This window comes from Streptopelia decaocto (assembly GCF_964273445.1).
Source record: "Streptopelia decaocto genome assembly, chromosome: 5".
Classification (NCBI taxonomy): domain Eukaryota; kingdom Metazoa; phylum Chordata; class Aves; order Columbiformes; family Columbidae; genus Streptopelia; species Streptopelia decaocto.
This window is the reverse complement of record NC_138659.1, coordinates 14,397,796-14,418,661: the sequence shown is the minus strand read 5'-3', so window position 1 is coordinate 14,418,661 and position 20,866 is coordinate 14,397,796. Positions and strand designations below refer to the sequence as shown.

The following is a 20,866-nucleotide window of genomic DNA, read 5'->3' as shown; positions in this document are numbered from 1 at the left end:
AGTTAAAACTGCTGAAGATACACTACAAGAGTAAGACAGGGTTTTCTTACAAAGTAAACCTGCCAAAACTAGAAACATGCCACTGGAAGATGAAAAATTAAAATGCAGTTTTTTAGATTACAGAGGTGCAGTGGAGGAGCCAGCCTCCTCTCCATGCTGTCCAAGGCCTGGGAGCAACAGGGCATGCACCACAGAGAGAAGCAGGTTGGCTTAAAACAAAAGGAGCATTTTGCTCACACAGCATGCCCCGGCCCGTGGCATTCACAGCCACAGCAAGTCACGGAATCAAACAGAATACCTAGTTTTTTTTAAAAGGGACTGAATAATTTAATGGCCAAAACCAACACTTCCATGCTAAGCAAGGGGTAATAAAATCTTGTGCTTCAGGATGTAAACTGATCGCCCAAGGAGTCAGAAAGAAATTCTCTCTCTTCACTCATCATACAACTTCATACGATTGACCAGGTATTGTGGGCTTTTTCAAACTGCCTTTGAAGCACCATGTGTAGGATGGCGCCGAAGACATAATACTAGTCTTGAGGGACCTATGATTTCAGGTGGAACTGCAAAGCTAATGCGTTCCTCACCTGAGGATGCATCAGCAGACAAGTAAAAGGACTAATCAGAAAAATCTTGTTTATCTAATACCTTCATTCACACAACCGACAGAAAACTATCAGCAGAACTCATCCTAACTCGATAACATATGTTGTCTATGATACTGCACACATTTCTGTACCATGCTAAACACTCTGTTAAAACACTGCCTTAAAATATTCAGCTTCACAGCTCTCCCTAAAGGAAGCTCTTGAACTCAGAGGGGAAACTACCCATGAAGGGTCATTAAATCAAGTGTTAGATATGGACAATGAGCCAATTCCTCAATTCTACTGCAAAGCATTTGTCACTCACATCAATGGAAACTCACAGCAGTCTGGATCTTAATAAAAAGATTTTTAAAATAAAAAAAAAAATAACAGTCAAAACATAGATTATGTTAGTCTTCTCTATCATTTTATAAAGTGCATACCTTTAAGAATCTCAAACAGAAATCCTAGAAAGACTTCTACGTAAATCTTCTTGTTGATCCTGTTTTAATAATGTATTTTGGATTGTGAATGTTCATATTAAATTGCAAGGCATATATGAAGGAACTATCTAGTTAAGCCATGAGTTAGCAGTGATCTATAGAAAAGACACCTAATGGGTTAAAAGTACCATTATCTTGTTTTAGAAGTCGTTATCCTGCCTCCAGTTTCAGCCTCCCCAAGTAGGCAGTGGTGTATAAGAATTTGTGTATTTTCACCATGCACACCAAATGTCTTCTTCCAATACTATTGCAACGTAAAGAACCAAAAAATACATACATATCAACACTGATTTTTTTGAGCTTTCTGTCAAGATGTATGTTTTCTATATTCATTCACAGTAGTTAGTCTGAGTAAGAATTATTTTTACACTTTGCTTCAGCCAGTCTTTGTTCAATAGCAGTTTCTGGACAAATTAACATAGAATAAGAAATTATAAAGCCAGATTTTAAGCTGTGTTAAGATGAGCTTTTTCATGATCTAGTTGATCATCTCTTGACTGCCAATGACGCAGAATATTTAATTGGTAAATACTAAATGGAACTGAAAATTGAAAAATAATGAAAATAAATTCAAACTAAGTTTCTTGAATGAGTGGGAATGAAGTATAACCGCAGAATAGACATATCTAAAATAGGAATGTTTCCAATATGAAAACTGTCTGTTTTTTCCTTTTTATGATGTGATGGTCTGATTGGCAGATTCCTCAGCTAGACAAAAAACCCTCGACCCATATCCCATCGAGTTCAGTGGAAACAGGACCGAATCCAGACTGAAAAACATCTGTCCTTTATCTCAAATAAATTTTTGTATATTTTGGGTTATAAAACCATTCTGTAATACAGTTCTCATGCATAGCATATCACCATACCAAACAATCTTGACTTCGAGAATTACGCGTAACTCAAAATGAAGGAAAGTATATGATAAAGCACCAGAGTGAGAAGTACAAAGCAAAGAAGCTCCATGTTTTATCTTAAGTGACTTGTACAGTATTGCAGCTAGTTACAGAAACCTGAAATTTTCCATGAAACCAGGTTCTACCAATAAATTCAGCACGCCAACCATTTCATTCACAAAATCTCTCCCCTAAGCATTATAGTTACTTATATTGTGAGAAAGTCCAATTCAGTTCCAGGACCAGGAGATTTTTTTTTTTTTTAATGGAAAAAAAAAGTTAACACTGATTTTCATCTCTTCCCATAATATTAAAAATGATGTGTAAAGCTCTGCTAATCTGGTCTCTGGATAGCGCCCAATCTCTTGCCACGTGTTTCTGTTCTGGGTCTTGCCCTACGGGAATTTCTGTCAGCACATGCTCAGGAAACAGTTATACCGTTCACTTTTCTAAGATTTTTTTTTTAAGATGGACTCTATCTGAAGTTTGGTGAACCTTTGCACTAATCATTGCCAGGTGCCTCTGGCTGCATTTCTGGAATGCAAGGAATCTTTTCCTTCTCTCTCTGTTTCTTCCTTTCTCCTCTTCCCCCCACCTCCATGATAAATAATAAATCCTTCACTGCGGATCACCTTGCTGGGCATCATTGCATTTTATCACACTTTTCTATAAACAATGAGCAAACAAGTCCCTGGGCTGTGACACCCTGCCCTTCTTACAAGCCTCCATCTCTGCTCTGCGACTGCAAGACACGACACTGTGTTTCTGTTTTCCTCCTTTCTCGCTGTGCTTCCAGCAGCTCAAGTAGCTGCTGTCCAGAGACTCGGGCTTTATTCCTCGCTCTGCTACTAAGGCAGCATATGACACCTCCGCATGTAACATCTTTAAAGTAGGACGGAGGCCATGTCAGCCTTTTCCCAGCTTCTAGTGCATACAAGATACTCTTTTTCATTCCAAATACTTCCTTGAATTACATGAAACCAGTTCTGCACCTTCACTCACCCACGCTCTGAGCAGTGTCAACAGACACCTGTGCAATGAGGGCAGAAGGTCTGAGGAGCAACATGGAGAACGATACCATGGGACCTTTAACATGACTGGAGAGTCTTAGGTCATCCCATTGCTTCAGAATATTTTTAGTAATACTAATCAACTGTGATATGAAAACAGCTTTGGGTTCAAAATTACTTACTGAAATACTCACAATCTTTTCTAACAGAGACACATAAAAGTCTCAGTTGGGCTTAAAACATAACTCAGTGTATTGTAATGAATTTCACTATTTACACAAAGACTCACGCAAATACGCAAGCACAGTTTTTCTATGTTAAATGAGTACCTCTACAATTGTTCTGACCTGATATGTGCAATTTCTGCCAAGTAGTTAATCACAGTGACCATTATGGGGACTGTGCCAATCTAAAAGACATTTTTATTTATAAGGGTTTGTTCAATAATGTTCTTTGAAATGAAACTGATGACTCACTACAGTGGAAGCTGCTACACGTAAGGGAAATTTGAAAACTTATTCTTGCTAACCATCTAGCAGGAAAATGTATTTCAAAAGTAAAAAAAAAGTCCTTATCAATGTGGTCAAAGAAATACAAAAAATATTTAAATAAAGAGCGCTGCCTTAGGTTCACATGATTGCCAGGAAGTCAATTACAAAGACATGCAATCAAACACAGATATTGTCTACTCAATATTTTCTGGCATGAACTGCATGCTTGACTGACCTATCTTATTTTTAGTAATTTAAGATCATTATTCTCTGGCAAATATGCAGCAAGATGCTTCTAGGTGCAGGTAGATCCCGTATAGGTAGCCGATGCCCGCTTTCTTCAAGTTTATAGTCTAAAAGGCACTCTACCAAATAATGGGAGATATTAAATTATCATTTGTTATACCATGATAAATTATTGTGTTTGGGGTATATGGTTTACATCTAACTTCAGAAGTTTCACTTAAAAGGAAAAACAAAATTTGAAAAAAAAGAAAGAAAGAAAGAAAAAAAAAGGCTTTACAGGTAAGTGTAAATTTAAATACAGATAAAACCAGTAATGGCTAAAATCATTAATATAATGCAGAAGAGCTGTGGTTGAATCCGTCTTAAATGTTTCCTGAGTTCCTCTGACCAACTCCTTTATTCTCCCACCTTCTCCTGTAATTCTGTTGTTGTTTGCTCTAAGATAGTTTTGTTTACAGTGTCCCCTCTAGGCAGGCAACACAGCGCTTACGGTGAGACCCACTGCTGAAGGCTCTCCAGTGAATGTCAATTCAGCCCTTTCAGAAACACAAATTAAATACATGCCCACCTATTTCTGCTGATGACCAAACAATATTTTACCCCATGATCAAGCACTAAGTTATTCTTAACCACATATTGTTGAAGTAAGCCTATGCTAATGCTAATTTTGCTTTAAGTGGGGGAAAACTGTATAAGACTATCTGGACATGATTACAAATGAATTCTGATCACATTTTCTACAATGAGATAAATGACTTGGGATTTGAAACCAGATGCTTTTAATTACTGATTTTCTTTGTTACATGAACCTCAGCTCCACACCTGTACATTGTTCTTTCTTTGGACAGATGTACTGATGCCTCTTTTGCGTGCTCAGATCCATAACACTGAGATAAATTATGATGGGTTCTTGGCTTCCTCCATTGAAAATGTTTTCAGCTGTCAGAGATATCTGTTTCTTGTTATTGGTTTTAGTGCTTTTGAAAGAAAGACTAAAACACTGACTTGTGTATTCTATTATAAATGAAGAGTATTCTCCAGTGGAATCCACAATGAACGAATGATGTATCTCCTTGGTCCTAGGAAGTGTTATAAAAACTGTGTAGGTATTTAGTTCTCCAGAGTACTTCTAGACAGTAAAAGTTTGTTTCCTACAAAGATTTTAGAAACATGCCAGTTACTACTCAATTTATTTATATGAGTTCACAAACCTAAAGATGAATGAAATTTAGACATAAGTACTTAGACACCTAATTGTCACTGAAAGTAACGAGAATTAGGTACAGAAATGTATTTTCCTATCTGGCCATGGATTCTGGCATTTAAAGGAGTTAGCACAACCTACTGAAAAGAATCTCCCCCATTTCTTTTACTGGTTTGGGGGAGATTTCTTCAGTCTTATCCCAGAAACATTCATGCTCCAGAAAAGTAGCTGCTTGCAAACAGTGAAACTCCTACGGCCACAATTTGCGTCTGGTTCCATCTGATGAGCAAGCACCCACCAAACCCTTCGTACACCACCATCACCTACCAGCCAAGCTGAGGCCAAAAGCAACTCAAGGAGCAGAGCTGTGGGGTTGGTGGAGGGTGCTTCTTCCCAGCTCATCACTCCCTGGGACAGGCAGGAACACAGGGCCAGGTTCCTCTTTGAAATGGCAGCACTTGATGCGGTCCTGGCCGTGTTTGTAACAGGGCTGAAAGGTGGGGGGGGTAGCCAGCTTACACTCTCTTATTGCCACAGTTTAACATGGTAGTAGTACAAATGAAAATCTAACACACAAGATTTTTATCCTGCATATTTGTTTTCAACCTTAAAAATATCAGGAATTTAAAATGTGGTGTTCCCTGACTGAGCAAGAAGGGAAGCTCTGTGTACCTTGTGTTACTTTACGTAAAGAGAAATTAAGGACTAAATTTTTAACAGAGAACTCTTTACCTTTAAGTATTTCTGTGGTATTTAAATTAACAGGTGCTAAGGAGCAAGCAAACAAAAATTCTGATGTTTAAGCAACCTGATTAAAATGTCTCTTTTCACTTGATGGTTTTTAAGTCCTGTTTCTTGTGATTTTGTACAGGTAAGTGGCTCTTCAGGGGAGTCTGGAACATGGTTTGAACTGGTTGCAGTTAGCTGCTGAGAAGCCCAGGCAAAAGTGAGTTGTGTAAGCTCTGCCCTCTACCTTTGATTACTTAATCCTTTATATTAAAGGCTCACAAGATTGGATTCAGAGTTCTTATTAATCATCACCAATGGCCACGTCTTAATCCCACTAGTTCTTCATTTACTGATGTGTTTGTAGAGTAGCAAGACCTAAATTACCACAGGAATATAAGAAAAGTTTCACTTTCCCTTGGAGACACATCACCTTCCCAGTAAAGTTATTATTTGTCAGTACTCCCAGCTTCTTTGGAGAACAGAAGTGCTGTTTGTTATGGGTGACACAAGTGACAGAGGGCCTCACAGTCACGCATAGAGGGACCGTGTTCAGATCCTACAAAGTGACCTTGTTAGGTCATTAAACTAAATTGCAGCAAATCCCTAACTTGGTGCCACCACTCAAACTCACTTAACTGTAATCGTATCAGTTTCATTTAGGCTGATAATTTATCACACTAAATAATTTAAATTGGAATTTACAGAGATAGTTTACAAATGAAACTAAGTACTAAGTACCTTTTTAGATTACTCAGATAATAACAGCCAAAAAAATAGTAGAAAGAATGCCAAGTGAAACATCCGCATAAGGTTTAATACTAAAACCTGTTTTTCCATCTTCGTACTGCTACAAATCAAAACAGGCTATTTTTGCAAAGGGCAAAATGAAACCAAGTAAGACATTATACATGGCATATGCTCCAAGAAATGCTAAAATAACACTTTGTTACCTGAAATAAAAAATAAACATATATTTAAACCTGGATCATGACAAGCCCACTTTCTGGATGCCAAATTATTTCTCAGTCACACACTTTTAGTTTAATTAATATCAATTTAAGTAAAATTTTGTTTGGTCTAGCATGCATTTCATACCAGAATTTCAAAAACTACTCTCCAGATTGCATAAAGCCAGTATAAATACATTTGGTAATGAAGTCAGATTTTGTTAGAACATTTTCAAGTGAATTAGATAATTTTGTCAAACTATTTAGAAGTCTTAGCAAACCATTTGGGAAAATTGACTGCTGCACTTAGTATTGACTTTGGCAAAGGATGGTATAACAGGGCGCATTTTTTAAGAAAAAGCCTTTAAATCAAATCCTGAATCTTATGTCAAATTTGAGTAGACTATTTGTACTCCGCCTCATGTAGATTTTGGCATCTTGCATATTTGATGACTCATAATTAGATTTCTTGATAGTAATCATTTGGTTCATTCCACGGACTTAAACTATGCAATCCAGTCTTGTCATCGTACTGATTCACCGTATAGAAATTCTTTGCATTTACTTAAACCCGAATGCTGAGACAGCTGACAAATGAGGCAAAACATTATATGTGTGGCAGGAAGCTGGGGCAGTTAATATGAAGAAAGACAGTATTAGGTGTTTCTTTCGTATTGTAAACCATATATATTTTATATGAGTAATGGTGTACTGCTATGAACTGGCAAAGGTTTCACAGTTCTGTAATTCAGTGGCTCCATGCATTAGATTATGAAGTGATTTTGCCCAGTTAGATGGATGAATGGTTTAAACAAAACTGCACTAAATGAAATTCAAGGGCTATTAGTTCACACTAAGCTTTCTGTATTTGCACTTAAAATGTCAGTTGTGGGTTTTATTTCAGCAGTCATTAATAATGTAAGCATAAACAATTAAAATACAGCAAAAGTATCTTGGACTGGGTATGACAGCGCTGAATGCAGATTATTTTGAGTTTAGAAAATGGCATTTGAGATGCTGAAATATTCCAAATAATTATGTCATGAAACTAGACACCCTGTTTTAAAATAACTATTCAAAAATACATTCCACTCTCTCTTTCCTGATGTTTGGTTCATGGTTAGAAATCTGTTATCCTATCACTTTGATTTTTTGTCATAGGTAGTGTTTCTGCAAAGAATTTACATTACTTAAGCATATAAGCACTGAGATAATTAATCAGCACTGTTGTCCCCTCTGAGAAAGAATACTTATTCCACTAGAACAGAAAACAGCAGAGGCAATCTGATGTAAACTTTGTCCTAAGAAAATGATCAAAATATCCATAGAAGGAGCTCAGTGAGAAACTCAGTTCACTCAGCACAGTGTTTCTGTGCCATACTCTGGCATGGAGACATGAGGGCAGCACAGAGAATTCACCTGGGAGCTTCAGACCCCTCGAACTGGAAAACCGGCTGTTGCCCTCATTCTGGTCAACTCTTTGCTTTCATTGCTTATTAACAGTACTAGAATGTGAAGTGCCTTAGAAACAAATCCACCTTACTGACAGCCTATTAAATGCTTCCCATCCTTAATTTATTTCATTCTTAGTTGGCATTTTTTGCCTTAACTTCCCTAGGAACCAACTGAGGGAGGAAACAGCTGAGCAGCATCCTGGGCAGCAGTGAGAGGAAGGGATCCTACTGCCCCAGGCTCAGGTAGTCCCATACTGCAGGGAAAGAATAGCTCCTGGGATACTTTCCTTTTGAACTGTCTGTCTCCATTCCTCCTGTTTGCACTCACTGCCTTCTCTGCAAATGTCTTATTTATCTGGTATAACTTCCACCTAAATCAGCATGTCCAGTGCCTCCCATGGCCATGACTCTGCCACGGGCAGAGAGGAACTGTCAGGAATGTGGGTGGTTGGGCAGGGAAGGAGCAGGGTTGGGCACAGCCATCTTACGTGACCTTTTCAATACCTGAGGGACAGAGTAAGTCTACAATGGGCAGATATGAATCATACATTGGGAGAGGGCACTGGGTTGCTGGCATAAGTCAGAAGAGATGGCTGAAGGAGGAACAGGGTGTAGAAGTTAAGCTTGGTACAGCATTCATTACCCAACTAAGAAAAAGAATGGAGTAATTTGTTCCTAACTGAATTTCCTCAATTAGATTGTTCTTCACTACTCCAGGTGTAATTTTCCTTACCATGCCCTTTTCATACCACATACCCTCTGCCTTCTGCTTGAAGCATACAATTAGAAACTTTCTGGGCTTCCCTTTCCCCATAGAAAAGAAGGGATGGGTCAGTTACTAGACTAGGATGGAAAGACTCTACGCTCAATTGCTGTATTTTCTAAAGAACACCAATGTATTTTTAGGAAAAAAACTCTCAAATCAGAGTCCATTCCCTGTCCAAAGTACTGGCAAGAAAAACTTCGATATTTAACTTGATATTTAACTTGCATAAGTCAAAAAAAATCTGAGCAAAAAGATTAGAGCAGAATTTGGTGGCCTACAACAAACCTTTACTATTGAGAAGATGTTATGAGGTTCTTGAGCAAACAGTGCTTTAGAAATATCAGATACTGTAACAATGAAATCTATACAATCAATGTGAGCATACCCCTCCCTGATTGGGAGCTTACTGGCTAATGCCTGCTGCTGAGAGAAGTATTAAGAAAATCTCAGAGCGAAAGGAAGTGAGAAAGCCTGCTGCTCTGATACAAAATCAGTCTTACTAAGGCAAACACTGCCTTGTTGCTGAGTGAGTCATAGTTTGGGTTTTTACCTGTTGAGAGAATTCACATTTCAGCTGAGAAAAGTCATCAAGGAAGTCATCAAGGAAGAATTAAACCAACCAACCAACCCTACCAAACCAAAACCAACCAAACGAAACCCAACCGAACACCAGCCAACCAAAAAAAAAAACAAAAACAAACCAAAAATACACCCCACCAAAACCAACCAAAAAAACCAAACACCAAACAAAATCCCCACCCTGAATGGAATTTCATACTATATGGAATTACATGCTATGAAGAAAGAAAGAAACCTCTCTGTGTTTTGTTGAAGGCAAGGACAAAGCCCTGAGCAACCGGATAGTAATGTCAAAGTTTGCCCTGATGTGCACAGGGGTGGATGACATGACCTTCTGAGGTCCCTTCAAAACGAAATTATTCTATTATTCTAAACCAAAACAAATTGCTTAGTTTGGGACAATGTTTTTCATTTGAACAGCATCCATGCAAAGTAAAATAAACAATCATTCATTATTATGCCAGACAGGCCAAGCATGTTTCACACACATACCCTTCCCTGGCACTCTCCAACGGCGACTGATGGTGATGTGGACTGGAAAGGGTCGAGTCGAGTGGATGGTGTCTTGAAGGGATGTCATGAGGAGGAGGCAATATACCTGGTGAGGGACCGTTATGGTTAGCGCTGGAACCACTGTACATGCCTGTGAACACACAGCGTTTTGCAAAATAAAATGAGCAAGGAAAGAAGCATCCAAGCAAGTCCTTGAAAGTCCCCAAGTTCTTCCCTATTCTGCACCCAACCCTGAGACACTAACACACAGCAGCTCACTTCTGTTGGGGAAGTTATAGTGCAGGGGGAGTCACCTACTCAGATATGCAGTGCCTCAGTGAATACTGCTGTGCTTGGAACAGCACTCAAAGCTCTAGTAAGGTGCTTTGATATGTGTGTCTCCTGGTCAGGCAATCCATTTCTTCCTTGCTGTGAGTGCAGACCTGTAAGCACTGCTCCTAACAACTGGCAGGACTTGGCAGGACTCTCACCCTGCATTCACCTGCTTCTAAGTGAGAACCCACAGTGCTCAGTTGTTTGCAGCACGATGGAGCTCATATTGACAGCAGAGCAGCACATCATACTTACCACCATCACATTAGAGATTTAACTCAGAGCACTGTTTGTGTAAGGGGGACCAGGGCCTGGGTTTTATCGTTGTTCATGCACTCAGACACTCTAGGCTCCCTGGGGGTCAGGGCCTTGACACTGACTTTTGGGTGAAGGCTGCACTGAGGGCCAGTCTCTGTAATGAGGGGAGATCGCAGGAGTGCTCGCTGCCCAGAGTTCCAAATGCCGTTTGCAAATGCCACCCTATAGCAGGAAGAAAAAAGGGCCAGCTGCTAGTAAATTCAATTATTGGAAAAGTCTACTCCTTCTTTACTCAGTTTCTCTTCCTAAAATTTGCCTACAAGACATCGCCTGGATTTTTGCGACCCCCAGGGCATGCCTCCCAGGGAATCTGCACGCAGATGGGGACTAGAGCAGCTGCTCACGTTGCATTCGGAAGGCTGTGGGGAGAAGTTAAGTTTGCCACCTCCCACAGTGTCCAGCCACACAGCACACAGACCCCACACTCCCTCTGAGGCCTAGTTTCTTTGCCTTCTCTCCTCCCATAGCATTCGCCTTTCCTTTCCCACTCATTGTGTGCAGAGCTACACATTCAGAAGACAGCTGTGTGCCAGCTATGCTTGGCTGTGTCCCGTGTCACTGATAGGATTCACGATGGCACTTCTCACAAACCCTCACAGTGACATGGAACAAGGCAACATGAAAATCTGGAGCCGTGGGGAGTGTGTGACAGCCCTCTGGGCAGATAAGCAACGGCTGAACATCAGCATCTGTTTCTGTGCGATTGAAGAGAACGACTAAGGCAAGATTCCAGCCACCTTTGTCAGGGACTTCAGATGAGTCAAAAACCTCTCATGAACAATAAGTCCTCAGCTGTTGACAGATCTAAAGCAACAAAAATGAACCGCATCATCTCTGTCTCCTGCTAGACAGACCATTTGTCAGCCAGCCAGTGAAACCAACTTGCTTTCTGCACTGAAAGCCAGACAGAAGAGGCTTTAAGAAGTCAGATGTTCCCAGGTGATGCTAGGATTTATTTGTCAAAGCTTCTTCTGATACCAGTAGGTCAGTAGCTAGGATGCTACACTGTGAAAATGTTTTCCACTGGTGGCTTCAGTCCATTTAATAATACAATAGTTTCCACTTCCCCCCAAATCCTTACCGTTCATATGTTCATTATCAGGCTTGGACAGATGAACCAAATACCAATTTGACCTTGACTGTACAGTGTCATTTCACACTTCAGCTCTCTTTCCTACACATGCAGTTCAGGTATTTTGGCAGCACAGCCTGGAGGAAACTCCTGAATCTAAAAAGAGACATTTGTGCTCTCTAAGGCTAGCCGACTATTACTGGCCTCTGTCAGTAACTTGTCCAGGAAGTTCAAAACCTGTCAAAAGGCAGTTTTAGCAGTGTGATGGCCAGTAAACATACTCAAATGTTTTATCTTACAATCCTACCCATGAACAGTTCGCGAATGTTTAAGAGGTCTCTCCTGGCCCATTCCTTACTATCTCAGCTACTGATGATAGTTTCAATTCTTTGTTTGTGGTGGATGAGAAGGACAGAGGAGCAGAGTACCTACAAGCAGCGTACCCCTCTAAAGAAGAAAAAAAATGTTAAATAAACCACTCCACACATCCATATGTCCAGGAGCCAAGTCCTGCATGATCATATGAACTCAAACACACCCCATTGGAAAACCAAATAAAACCAGAATCTGTGTCACTGCGAGTTTCTGTCATATCCAACCACTATGCAAAGGAGTTTAACCATCCGTAGAACTACTTGGGTGGACACCCATTGCCCACTCTTGGGCTTGCATAGATGTCTAGCTGTGAACCTCCTCTCCTACTTGGAGTAGGGCTTCTTCCATCTACCCTTAGTTTATCCATCATTTGACTTACTGATTACACCTTCTCTGGAAAAGGACCCTGCTTGAAGCATGTGTGTGCTGAGGCTTGTAGTGTTTGTTCATCCATGAGTTTTCCTCTTCCTACATCTTTATTTACCGCAACGCCCCCAGTCACGCTGGGTTTGATACGTGGTGTCTCTTGTCCTCACATTTCCCCAACCCCCTTTCCACACCGCAGCTTGTGCTGCCTCAGCCCAGAACCCACTGACACCCCCTCTGCACAGCATTGCTCGATCGACAGCCACCACAACATCAGCTGAAGCATGTCAGGGTAAACCCAGCTGTCCCCAGATCCTCTGTGACACTTTGACAAATACGGTGCTACACGTGTGCTGCCTGCAGCCACGCAGCGTGTGTCACAGCCGAGCCCTGCCTGCCTCTCCCACACTGGGAACACTCATTCTGGGTGCCAAACTCTGGTATCCAGCTGCCAGTGTTCATGGAACTTGTCAGAATTCAATTATCTCTGAAGTGTTTGTCAAATGTGGTTGAGCTTGGCTATTGGATTGAAAAAAATAATGTGAGGAAGAGGGCTGAGATACATGTGGACAGAGAAATGACTGCAAAAGCTTTGCTTCCTAAGGAAATGAGACCAAACTCTGAGTGCTGGTTTCAACATGGTGTACCCCTCAGACATGGGGCCAGTGCGAGGCATGGGGGGATTGCAAGGCTGCTCTGGTGTCTGGGCTCGCTGGTGAGCATCTGAGGGGGCACAGCCTACCAGCTGGATGAGGCTCCATCGCACCTGAAGCTGCTGGAGAGTGAGGAAACTGAAACAGGAGCCAACACAGAAAAATACTCGACTCTATTGTTCACTTGCTACGCTTGCATAGGATGGCTGCCTGTAATTAAGAGTGCTTTGAGGGCCATGTGGCACACACAATGGAAGATGAGATTTACTATGAGATTCCATGTGAATCTGCAATAAGACATTAGTCATTTCTGTTGAGTCACTGAGAACCAAATCAGTACTTACTTAAAAGTTGTTTATCTTACACAGTAAAAAACAAGGGCACTCTAACAGAATGTTAACTCTACTTCCTTCGGAGGGACAGACCCGTCTCTGGTCATGGGCAATGTGCAGGGTGTACTGTACTACACACTATGCATGCTGTCAGCCATTTATGCTGCTACTGGAATTCATTTTGACTGTAAAAAGCTTTGATTGATATGCATATTTTTATTCCAGAATTAAGACACTCAAAGTTTGGGGCTATTGTCGCTCTGCATGACTACCTGACGGCATGTTCATTGGTGTTAAGCCTGCAGATGGTGCTTTTAGAAGGAAATATTGGCAGTGGCGGAGTATCAGCGAAGAAAGAGAATGAACTGCTTTGTTCAGGGAAGCAGGACGTACCCGCCGATACAAGGGTGTATAAGGTCCTTCCCACTGCCAAGTCCTGACAGTAGGGAAGAGCAGCTTGAGGGGAGAGAAATGCTGTCTTTGCTGCATGGATCCTTTTGCCCAGGGAACCAAGTGTCTCTACAATGGAAGAAGTCAGGGAGGAGCAGTTGCTGTACCAGCCTCAATATAATTTTCAATGCTTCTAAAATGTCTCTTCATTTAAAGTTTTTCTTCCCTTTTTTCAGCAGTGAGTTATCCTGAGTACCTGAAGTCACACAGAAGCCTTTGGAGTGTTCTGAATGGCCTCTCCTGCAAGTGCAACCCATTTCAGGACTGTGCACCCTGGGCCTCCTCAGGCGTTGACCATCTTGGATTGTAAATATATGTAATCAATCAATATTTTAAATAGCTTGGCCTTTCACCTTAACATCTGTTGCCAAAACAGTACTCTGAGCATCTGTGACTCGCAGCTTTTCTTTTCCCCAGCTTTATACCAACTGAGACCAGAACAACAATAATAATAAAGGCCCAGAGAAAATGTCTGAGTGGAAGTACCTGAGTGGAGAGAGTGGGGAGAGTGATAAGAGCCCTTGGGCACAGCTAGAGTTGAACCTGTGCAGCCATGAAGCATCTTAGTTAAAAGCAGGAAAAAAGGAGGGACATCTAAGCAACAATGGGTTCCTCTGACTGCAAAACATTCTTTTGCTCACTGTCTTACCCAGTCCCAAGCACAAACCTTCTTTGAAGTTGGACACAAGGGATGGGAGCTTTTTAAATATTTCTTTTTTTTTTTTTTTTTTCTGTGATTGGCTTTCATCCCTGACATATTTAAAATGTGCTTTAACTTGGAGAAAGAAAAAACTGAAACTCTTCAGGAATCCAAGTGATCCCTAAAGCCCAGAGCTCTGCACAATAATAATGTGGTTTCTTTGAAAAAAAAAAAAGGAGGGGGGGAGGGTTGGGAAGCCCTCAAAACAAAATCCCAAACCATGAACATTTTCAGATTTTCAAGTGGACTGAAGAGGCCATAATATACTGTACTTATCCATATATAACCTAAATAGAGTATTATAGTGGATTTCTCCAGAAATATTACCTCTGCTTATTTGAAAGAGCGAATGTGTAATCATTGCAAACTGTAGGTTGTAGCAGGAGTGTCCTTATGCTTTAGTTCTGTAAGGATCAGCACTTTAGTTTATATGCTCTAAACAATGACAGAGGAACAGTTCTGCTTAAGGAATTGTACTACACATAGCATGAAGCAACTTCATTTTAACTGTAAGACAATCTTTTGACTCTTGATTTATTTTCCCTGGCATGTTTTCATACTGTGCATGTGATGGGGTCTCATAATGGGGTGACCTGATGGGAATATCAGGGAAGATTTACTAGGTTTTTTACAACATCCTGGTGAGGGATTGATACAATCAACAAAGAAATCATATAAGAAAAAAGCCAGTATTATTGATAGATAAAATCCTTAATTTCACAAGAGGTTCTCAGAAATGACACTGAGAGGCTTAGGGATGATCTGTTTATCTGTGAGCTAATAACTTTTTTCCTGTTTTATTGTTATCACTTGAAATCTGAGGCTATTTCTGAGGCTCTTAAGTGCAGCCTGTTCTGAGGGACATTTCACTGGTCTTTCCTGTGCTGCCTGGAAGTGAGAGGCCAAGCCACGCTGCAACTATGCTGGGCTGTAAAGGTGGAGAGCAGAGGCCACGTGCTGCCCTCGCAGATCTTAAGAGTGCCAATGACAAAGGCAGAGAATAGAAATCATCCCTCCAAGTCCCTGCAGCTTCCTGCCACTTTTCAAGGAGCCACATATAAACCATAAGTGCAGACTCCCAGGGGAACAATACTAGAATGATGGGTTATTTCCCTTTCTACTCCATTCTGTTCACCAGTTACACTCCAACATTTCAGTGCGTCTTGAACTAGAGAGTAAGAGTTGTCAAGCAGGATGAGTTTTTAGTTTTTAAGATTTTGAATGAGAAGAAAAGCAGGAGATTCTTGCCTAAGTAATTTGTAGTAATTCATTATTTTGGTCTTAGAAACCAAAATATATTAATAAAGTGTATCAGCTCTTCCCTTGGTGTAGGGGAACTAGCACAGGCATTTCTGTTTTCTAATCCCAGTTTACCATTGTATTTCTCTAAACCTCAACAGAAATAAGCTAGGGTTTGTCTGGAAAGCTTATACTCAGTTACTAAATCAATTTAAAAATTTATTTAGCAATATCAAGTAAAGCCTATCCTCCACAGTGGAACTGAAAGAGAATAAACTACATCTTATATCAAGATAGATAAATTTAGCACTAAGCTAAATTGTTTTATGAATAATGTTGGATTTTAATAGCACTGAACATTTTCTTGTATTGACCAAGTTTCAAAGTAAAGTTTAGAAAAGTGGCATCTCCACCTTTTTTTGTCTCACCTTTGCTCTGCTCTGCAATCCGAAGACTTGCTCCTATAGGGAAAGGCTGAGAGAGCTGGGTTTGTTTAACCTGGCAAAGAGAAGGCTCCAGGGAAACCTTATTGTGGCCTTTCAATAATTAAAGGGGACTTATAAGAAAGATGGGGACAGATTTTTAATAGGGCCCATTGCAATAGGACAAGGGGTAATGGTTTTAAACTAAAAGAGAGTAGATTCAGGCTAAAGATAAGGAAGACATTTTTTGCAATGAGGGTGGTGAGACTCTGGCCCAAGTTGCCCACAGAGGCGGTGGATGCCCCATCCCTAGAGACATCCCAGGCCAGGCTGGACGGGGCTCTGAGCAACCTGAGCTGGGCGGAGATGTCCCTGCTCATGGCAGGGGTGGCACTGGGGGAGCATGGAAGAGCCTGTCCAACTCAAACTATTCTATGATTCCATGATTCAAACTGTCCTCTGCCAAAGTGTGGGCTTTGCAACTCACTGATACATGTCATGTTGCTGAAACCAAGAATAAAATAAATAAGAAAATTTGAAAAGGGGCTAAATAGTTACACAGGCAGAAAGAGATTTGAGAGGGGAAACAGCTAAGTTAAATGTTTGGCACTGTAATCTCTAGAATCAGCGGAAGGATACCTTCACAGGGTGAGGCAGATTGCAGTTAAACTGGTGGCCTTGGAGAGTTCTTCTTTGTCTCTACTGGCTAAACACAGAACCTGGGATTGTTACATCCCTGATTCAGGATCCTCTGCTGTGGTTCCAAAGTTGTGAATCTAGATCTTATTTTCAGCAGAAGGGGATGGAACTGCCTTTTCCTGTTCCTTTAAAATGTATAGAACAGTCTAAGGTTGCTGAAAGGGGCCAGCTCTTGTTCAAACCACAAGAAAGACAGACAAGAAGGAATGAAAGAAAGATTAAATACCAGAAAATAGAATTAAAACAACATGTTTGACATTTCAAATGCAAGCTTTCGCCCCACTCATACATCACCATAGTATTTGTTGTAATCACACAATGCATGATAACACACAGCCTCATCAGCTTTTCCGAAGCTCCTGAAGAACTGGAAAACCTTATTGCTGCATGCATCTGTCTTTGCCAGAGCACTCGTTTGGCTTTAGCAAAGTTCATGGACCTGCATTTTGCTGAAGCCAAAGCAAACTTTTTAAAAGAGAACAAAATGGATGGAGGCTGACTTTCAGCAGGGCTGCCACCCGCTTCAGGTGACATTATTACGGGTTTTTTGGCTGACTAACTCTGGAAAAAAAAAAAAGTCAGGCCTTAGCAAACAACTCGCAAAATTATTTAATTTTTATATATTTTTTTTCATCTTCCATACCAGCAAATCAGCCCCATAAGCTTTTCTCTTTCTAGTCCTGTATTGTATGACATACTTAGCACCATACTTACTAGAAGTTTTCTTACCTGTAATTAAATCATGATGACCTACAGATCTACCACATTTCCCATCCAAAATGTGTTGTGAAGATGTGTGGAGTTGTTGTATAGCTAAGCATTCACTTAGTACATCTTGTTCGATATCGGTACATGAATTTAGCTACAAGAGGAGGATAAAGAAACATTTTATTTCAAAGTAAAACAAATGACTTCTAATTAAATTCATCTATCTTTGCTTAATTATTATGTATAAAGGAAGGAACAAAACGTCATTCCTAGTAACTTTGTGTAATTGAGGATGTACCTATTACTTGGTATTTTTAACTAGAGATAATTCTGGTTTTCTTAAGTGCACAAGGTAGTTGTGCTAACCTTAAATCAACATCAGTTTGCTTCAGAAAATAATGTACCCTGTGTTTCTTCAAAACTTCTTGAGTAATTTAACTGCATATTTTCAGGCTTTCTGTAGATTCTGGGGTTCTGTGACAAAAGGATTGCATCACTCTGTAGCTGTGACACTTGGAAAGACATTTGATAGAGAAAGAAAAGTGTTTGTGCTTATCAGATTAGAACTGGCGGAATAATATGCTGTCAGTAATGTGTAATAGGTATCACCGATATGTCAGCTGTTCTCCATGTAAATTAAAGCTCTGGCAAAAGTGTCTGAAGCAAACTCTTGAAACCACAATGTCGATCATATTAAAAACAGCAGGAGAGGAGAATTAAGAAAGAAAAGCATTTCTAATTCTCTTTCAAACATGCTGATGTTGCCAAGCTTTTGTCATAATACAGTGCTCACATTACACAAACAGCCATCATATTCTATAGCCATTAATAAATAGTTATTGTCTTTACGTTTACAGTTTTGCATACCGATCTCCCCTGGGTCAGGTTATTCTAAATAAAAGGTCCAGGCAGACCTATTTAGAATTCAGCTATGCAGCCATTTGTTGGTTCAAGATAAACATCTAACATTTGGATCACAAAGTGCATCTGCAGCCAATTAAACTTAAACTACTACTACATTAACAGCTAACTTTCTCCTATTTTGTGCTTGTAAAGCCTTTCAGAACAACCAAATATTACTACTGCACTCACCTTCTATGCTATGAACTAAATATTCAGGATTCCTTTGATGTAAGTCTAAACTCAGGGCATTTTATTTTATATCAGAGATGGCACATTCTGGTGGCATAGCTGGAGACATGTGGGCAGAGCAGGTTCTTAATTTTTCTTTCTTGGTGAAGTCATTTCCACTCAGAACTCTGGAGAAGCTGGTACAGACAACTGCCTTTGCCGAGTTATAACCAAAAATGAGCGAGTACAAATAGTCTTTTGCCCTTTTTCCCAAAGTAGACTGTCACCGTTTCAATAGCACTGAGATTTACTTAGTCGTGAAAGGGATTTTCTCCTATAATATGTTTAAGTGAAATATTTGGGGCGTTTTATTATTTCTTTATGAGTCAGATTTGCTTTGGTCCCTTTTAAGAGAGCCTGATCAAAATGTACTTTAAATCTGCTGCTTTTTCAGATGCCCTTTAAGTTCAAGGAAAAAAGACACAGGATCAAGTATTCATAAAGTTATCATAGATAAATGAGACAGGAAATCTGAAGATGATTTCAAACCACTGGAGGAGCGCAGATGTAGACTGGTCTACCAAATACAGTGTGGGAGGCAAGGAACTAATGTTATTTTAAGATAGACTTAAGAAGTCTATGGGAGGGTATGTATATGCATTCAGGAAAATTCCTCAAGCTTGAGAGATATGAAACCCTGGATATTTGATGTCTTGGTACATCCAGGCAGCTTGAGTTTGCAACCTGTGTATAACGCATTGGTCCTGTGTTGATTCTAGGCTTAAGGCCTCCTGTTGCTTACAGAGGATGTACTTTGTGCCCCTTAATGCAAAGTAGGGATTTAGGGTTTTTTTCCCACCTTCCGCTGTAGAACTGGAAACAGGCCTCAGCAGGTGATAGAGTGTAACAGTGGGGCCTGTTCCTTTGTCCCAGATGTAAAGGATGTTAACACGTTAATGCAGTCAGCCCAGTACACAGAGCTGAACAAATGATACCCATGTTTGGTCTTAGGAAATAATACCCTCCTTCCTTCCCCCAAGAAATATGTCAACAACCACAGGAAGGTAAGATGGGGGTTCTTTCCTTTGGATTAGAGAGCCTGGTTGCTTTCCACAATCAGACAAGAATATAATATAACAAAATCTTCCTGTCACAATGATCTTGCCATTGCAAAATACTTTGGTGCCCTTCTGACTCTTACTCTCATTGAGATCTAAAGGTCACTCTAGGGAAGCATTGGGAACTTCGTGACCTGTGGCGTGGGAGGCATGTGCACAGCACACCCTGTGGAACCTTGTCAAGTGCTGTAGTGAAACCACATGGCCTGATAATATAAAACTGGGCTTGAAAATTTGGTGTTCCTTTCCAGTCCTGACAGGCTGAGAGTTCTGACTGAATGTGATATTCGCAGAGACAACAACTTGATTCTGTGAACAGTGTTACTGCCAGGCACAAAGATCCTCATGTAGTGAGTGTTTCTTGACTATTTAAAATAGCATGCACAACTCTGGACACTGATATTCTAGGAACTGTTACTTGGGCACCATACACCTGATTAAGAATTGGGGGATAGACAAATGTTCTAGGGAAGGGGACCATAAGTTCAGGTCGGTGAATCTAGAAAAGTGCAAACTGTATGGGACATCATTCATGCAGGAGAGAAGTGGCATAAGACAGGGGCATGGCTGACAAAAGGACAAATCAGTATGAACTCATCACAGTTGTATTCAAGAACAAAAATAAGACCTTTCTGACATCCATCTCCTCCACAGCTCATCCCAAATTCTGCAACTACAATCACCCGGGTTCTGCTATTGTCTCTTCCCTCCATATGTTCCTCTCCTTGCTCTCCAGTACTTCTAGTTCTTTTGACATTTTTCCAAACTAGCTGCTCCCTGGGTCTATCTCATCAGGCTGTCATTTCTGCTCTGTGCTCCATCCTTTAAACACGCTTTGCTGTCTTATCCATGATGCTCTTGGCAGTGGCGAGGCAGCTGAGGGAAGACGTCATTGCTGCTTATTGAACTAATTGTAATTGCTTGCAAAGACTTGCATTCCCTTCCACTCCTGGGCCTGAAGTATACTCATGGTCTGTTCTGTCACAGATCAGCTCTGTGGGGTCCCAATCATCTTTTTACAAACTGTGTGTACAAACGTGTAATAAACAAGTCTCTGATCCTGGGTTGGTGCCCATAAGCACACGCCATTAATAATGAATTCAGGA

General features: G+C 40.5%; 1 protein-coding gene across 1 annotated transcript in view; it reads right to left on the bottom strand.

Annotated features, from left to right (window-relative positions):
* The window catches only part of GLIS1 (GLIS family zinc finger 1), a 196,485-nt gene that overhangs the window by 14,976 nt on the left and 160,643 nt on the right, over nucleotides 1-20,866 (bottom strand). Inside the window, exons 7-8 of the mRNA XM_082053857.1 lie at nucleotides 17,593-17,725; nucleotides 9,905-10,055 (exon numbers count right to left, since the gene is read on the bottom strand). Coding sequence (XP_081909983.1) covers nucleotides 9,905-10,055; nucleotides 17,593-17,725 — 284 coding nt within the window. The remainder of the gene's footprint in view (nucleotides 1-9,904; nucleotides 10,056-17,592; nucleotides 17,726-20,866) is intronic.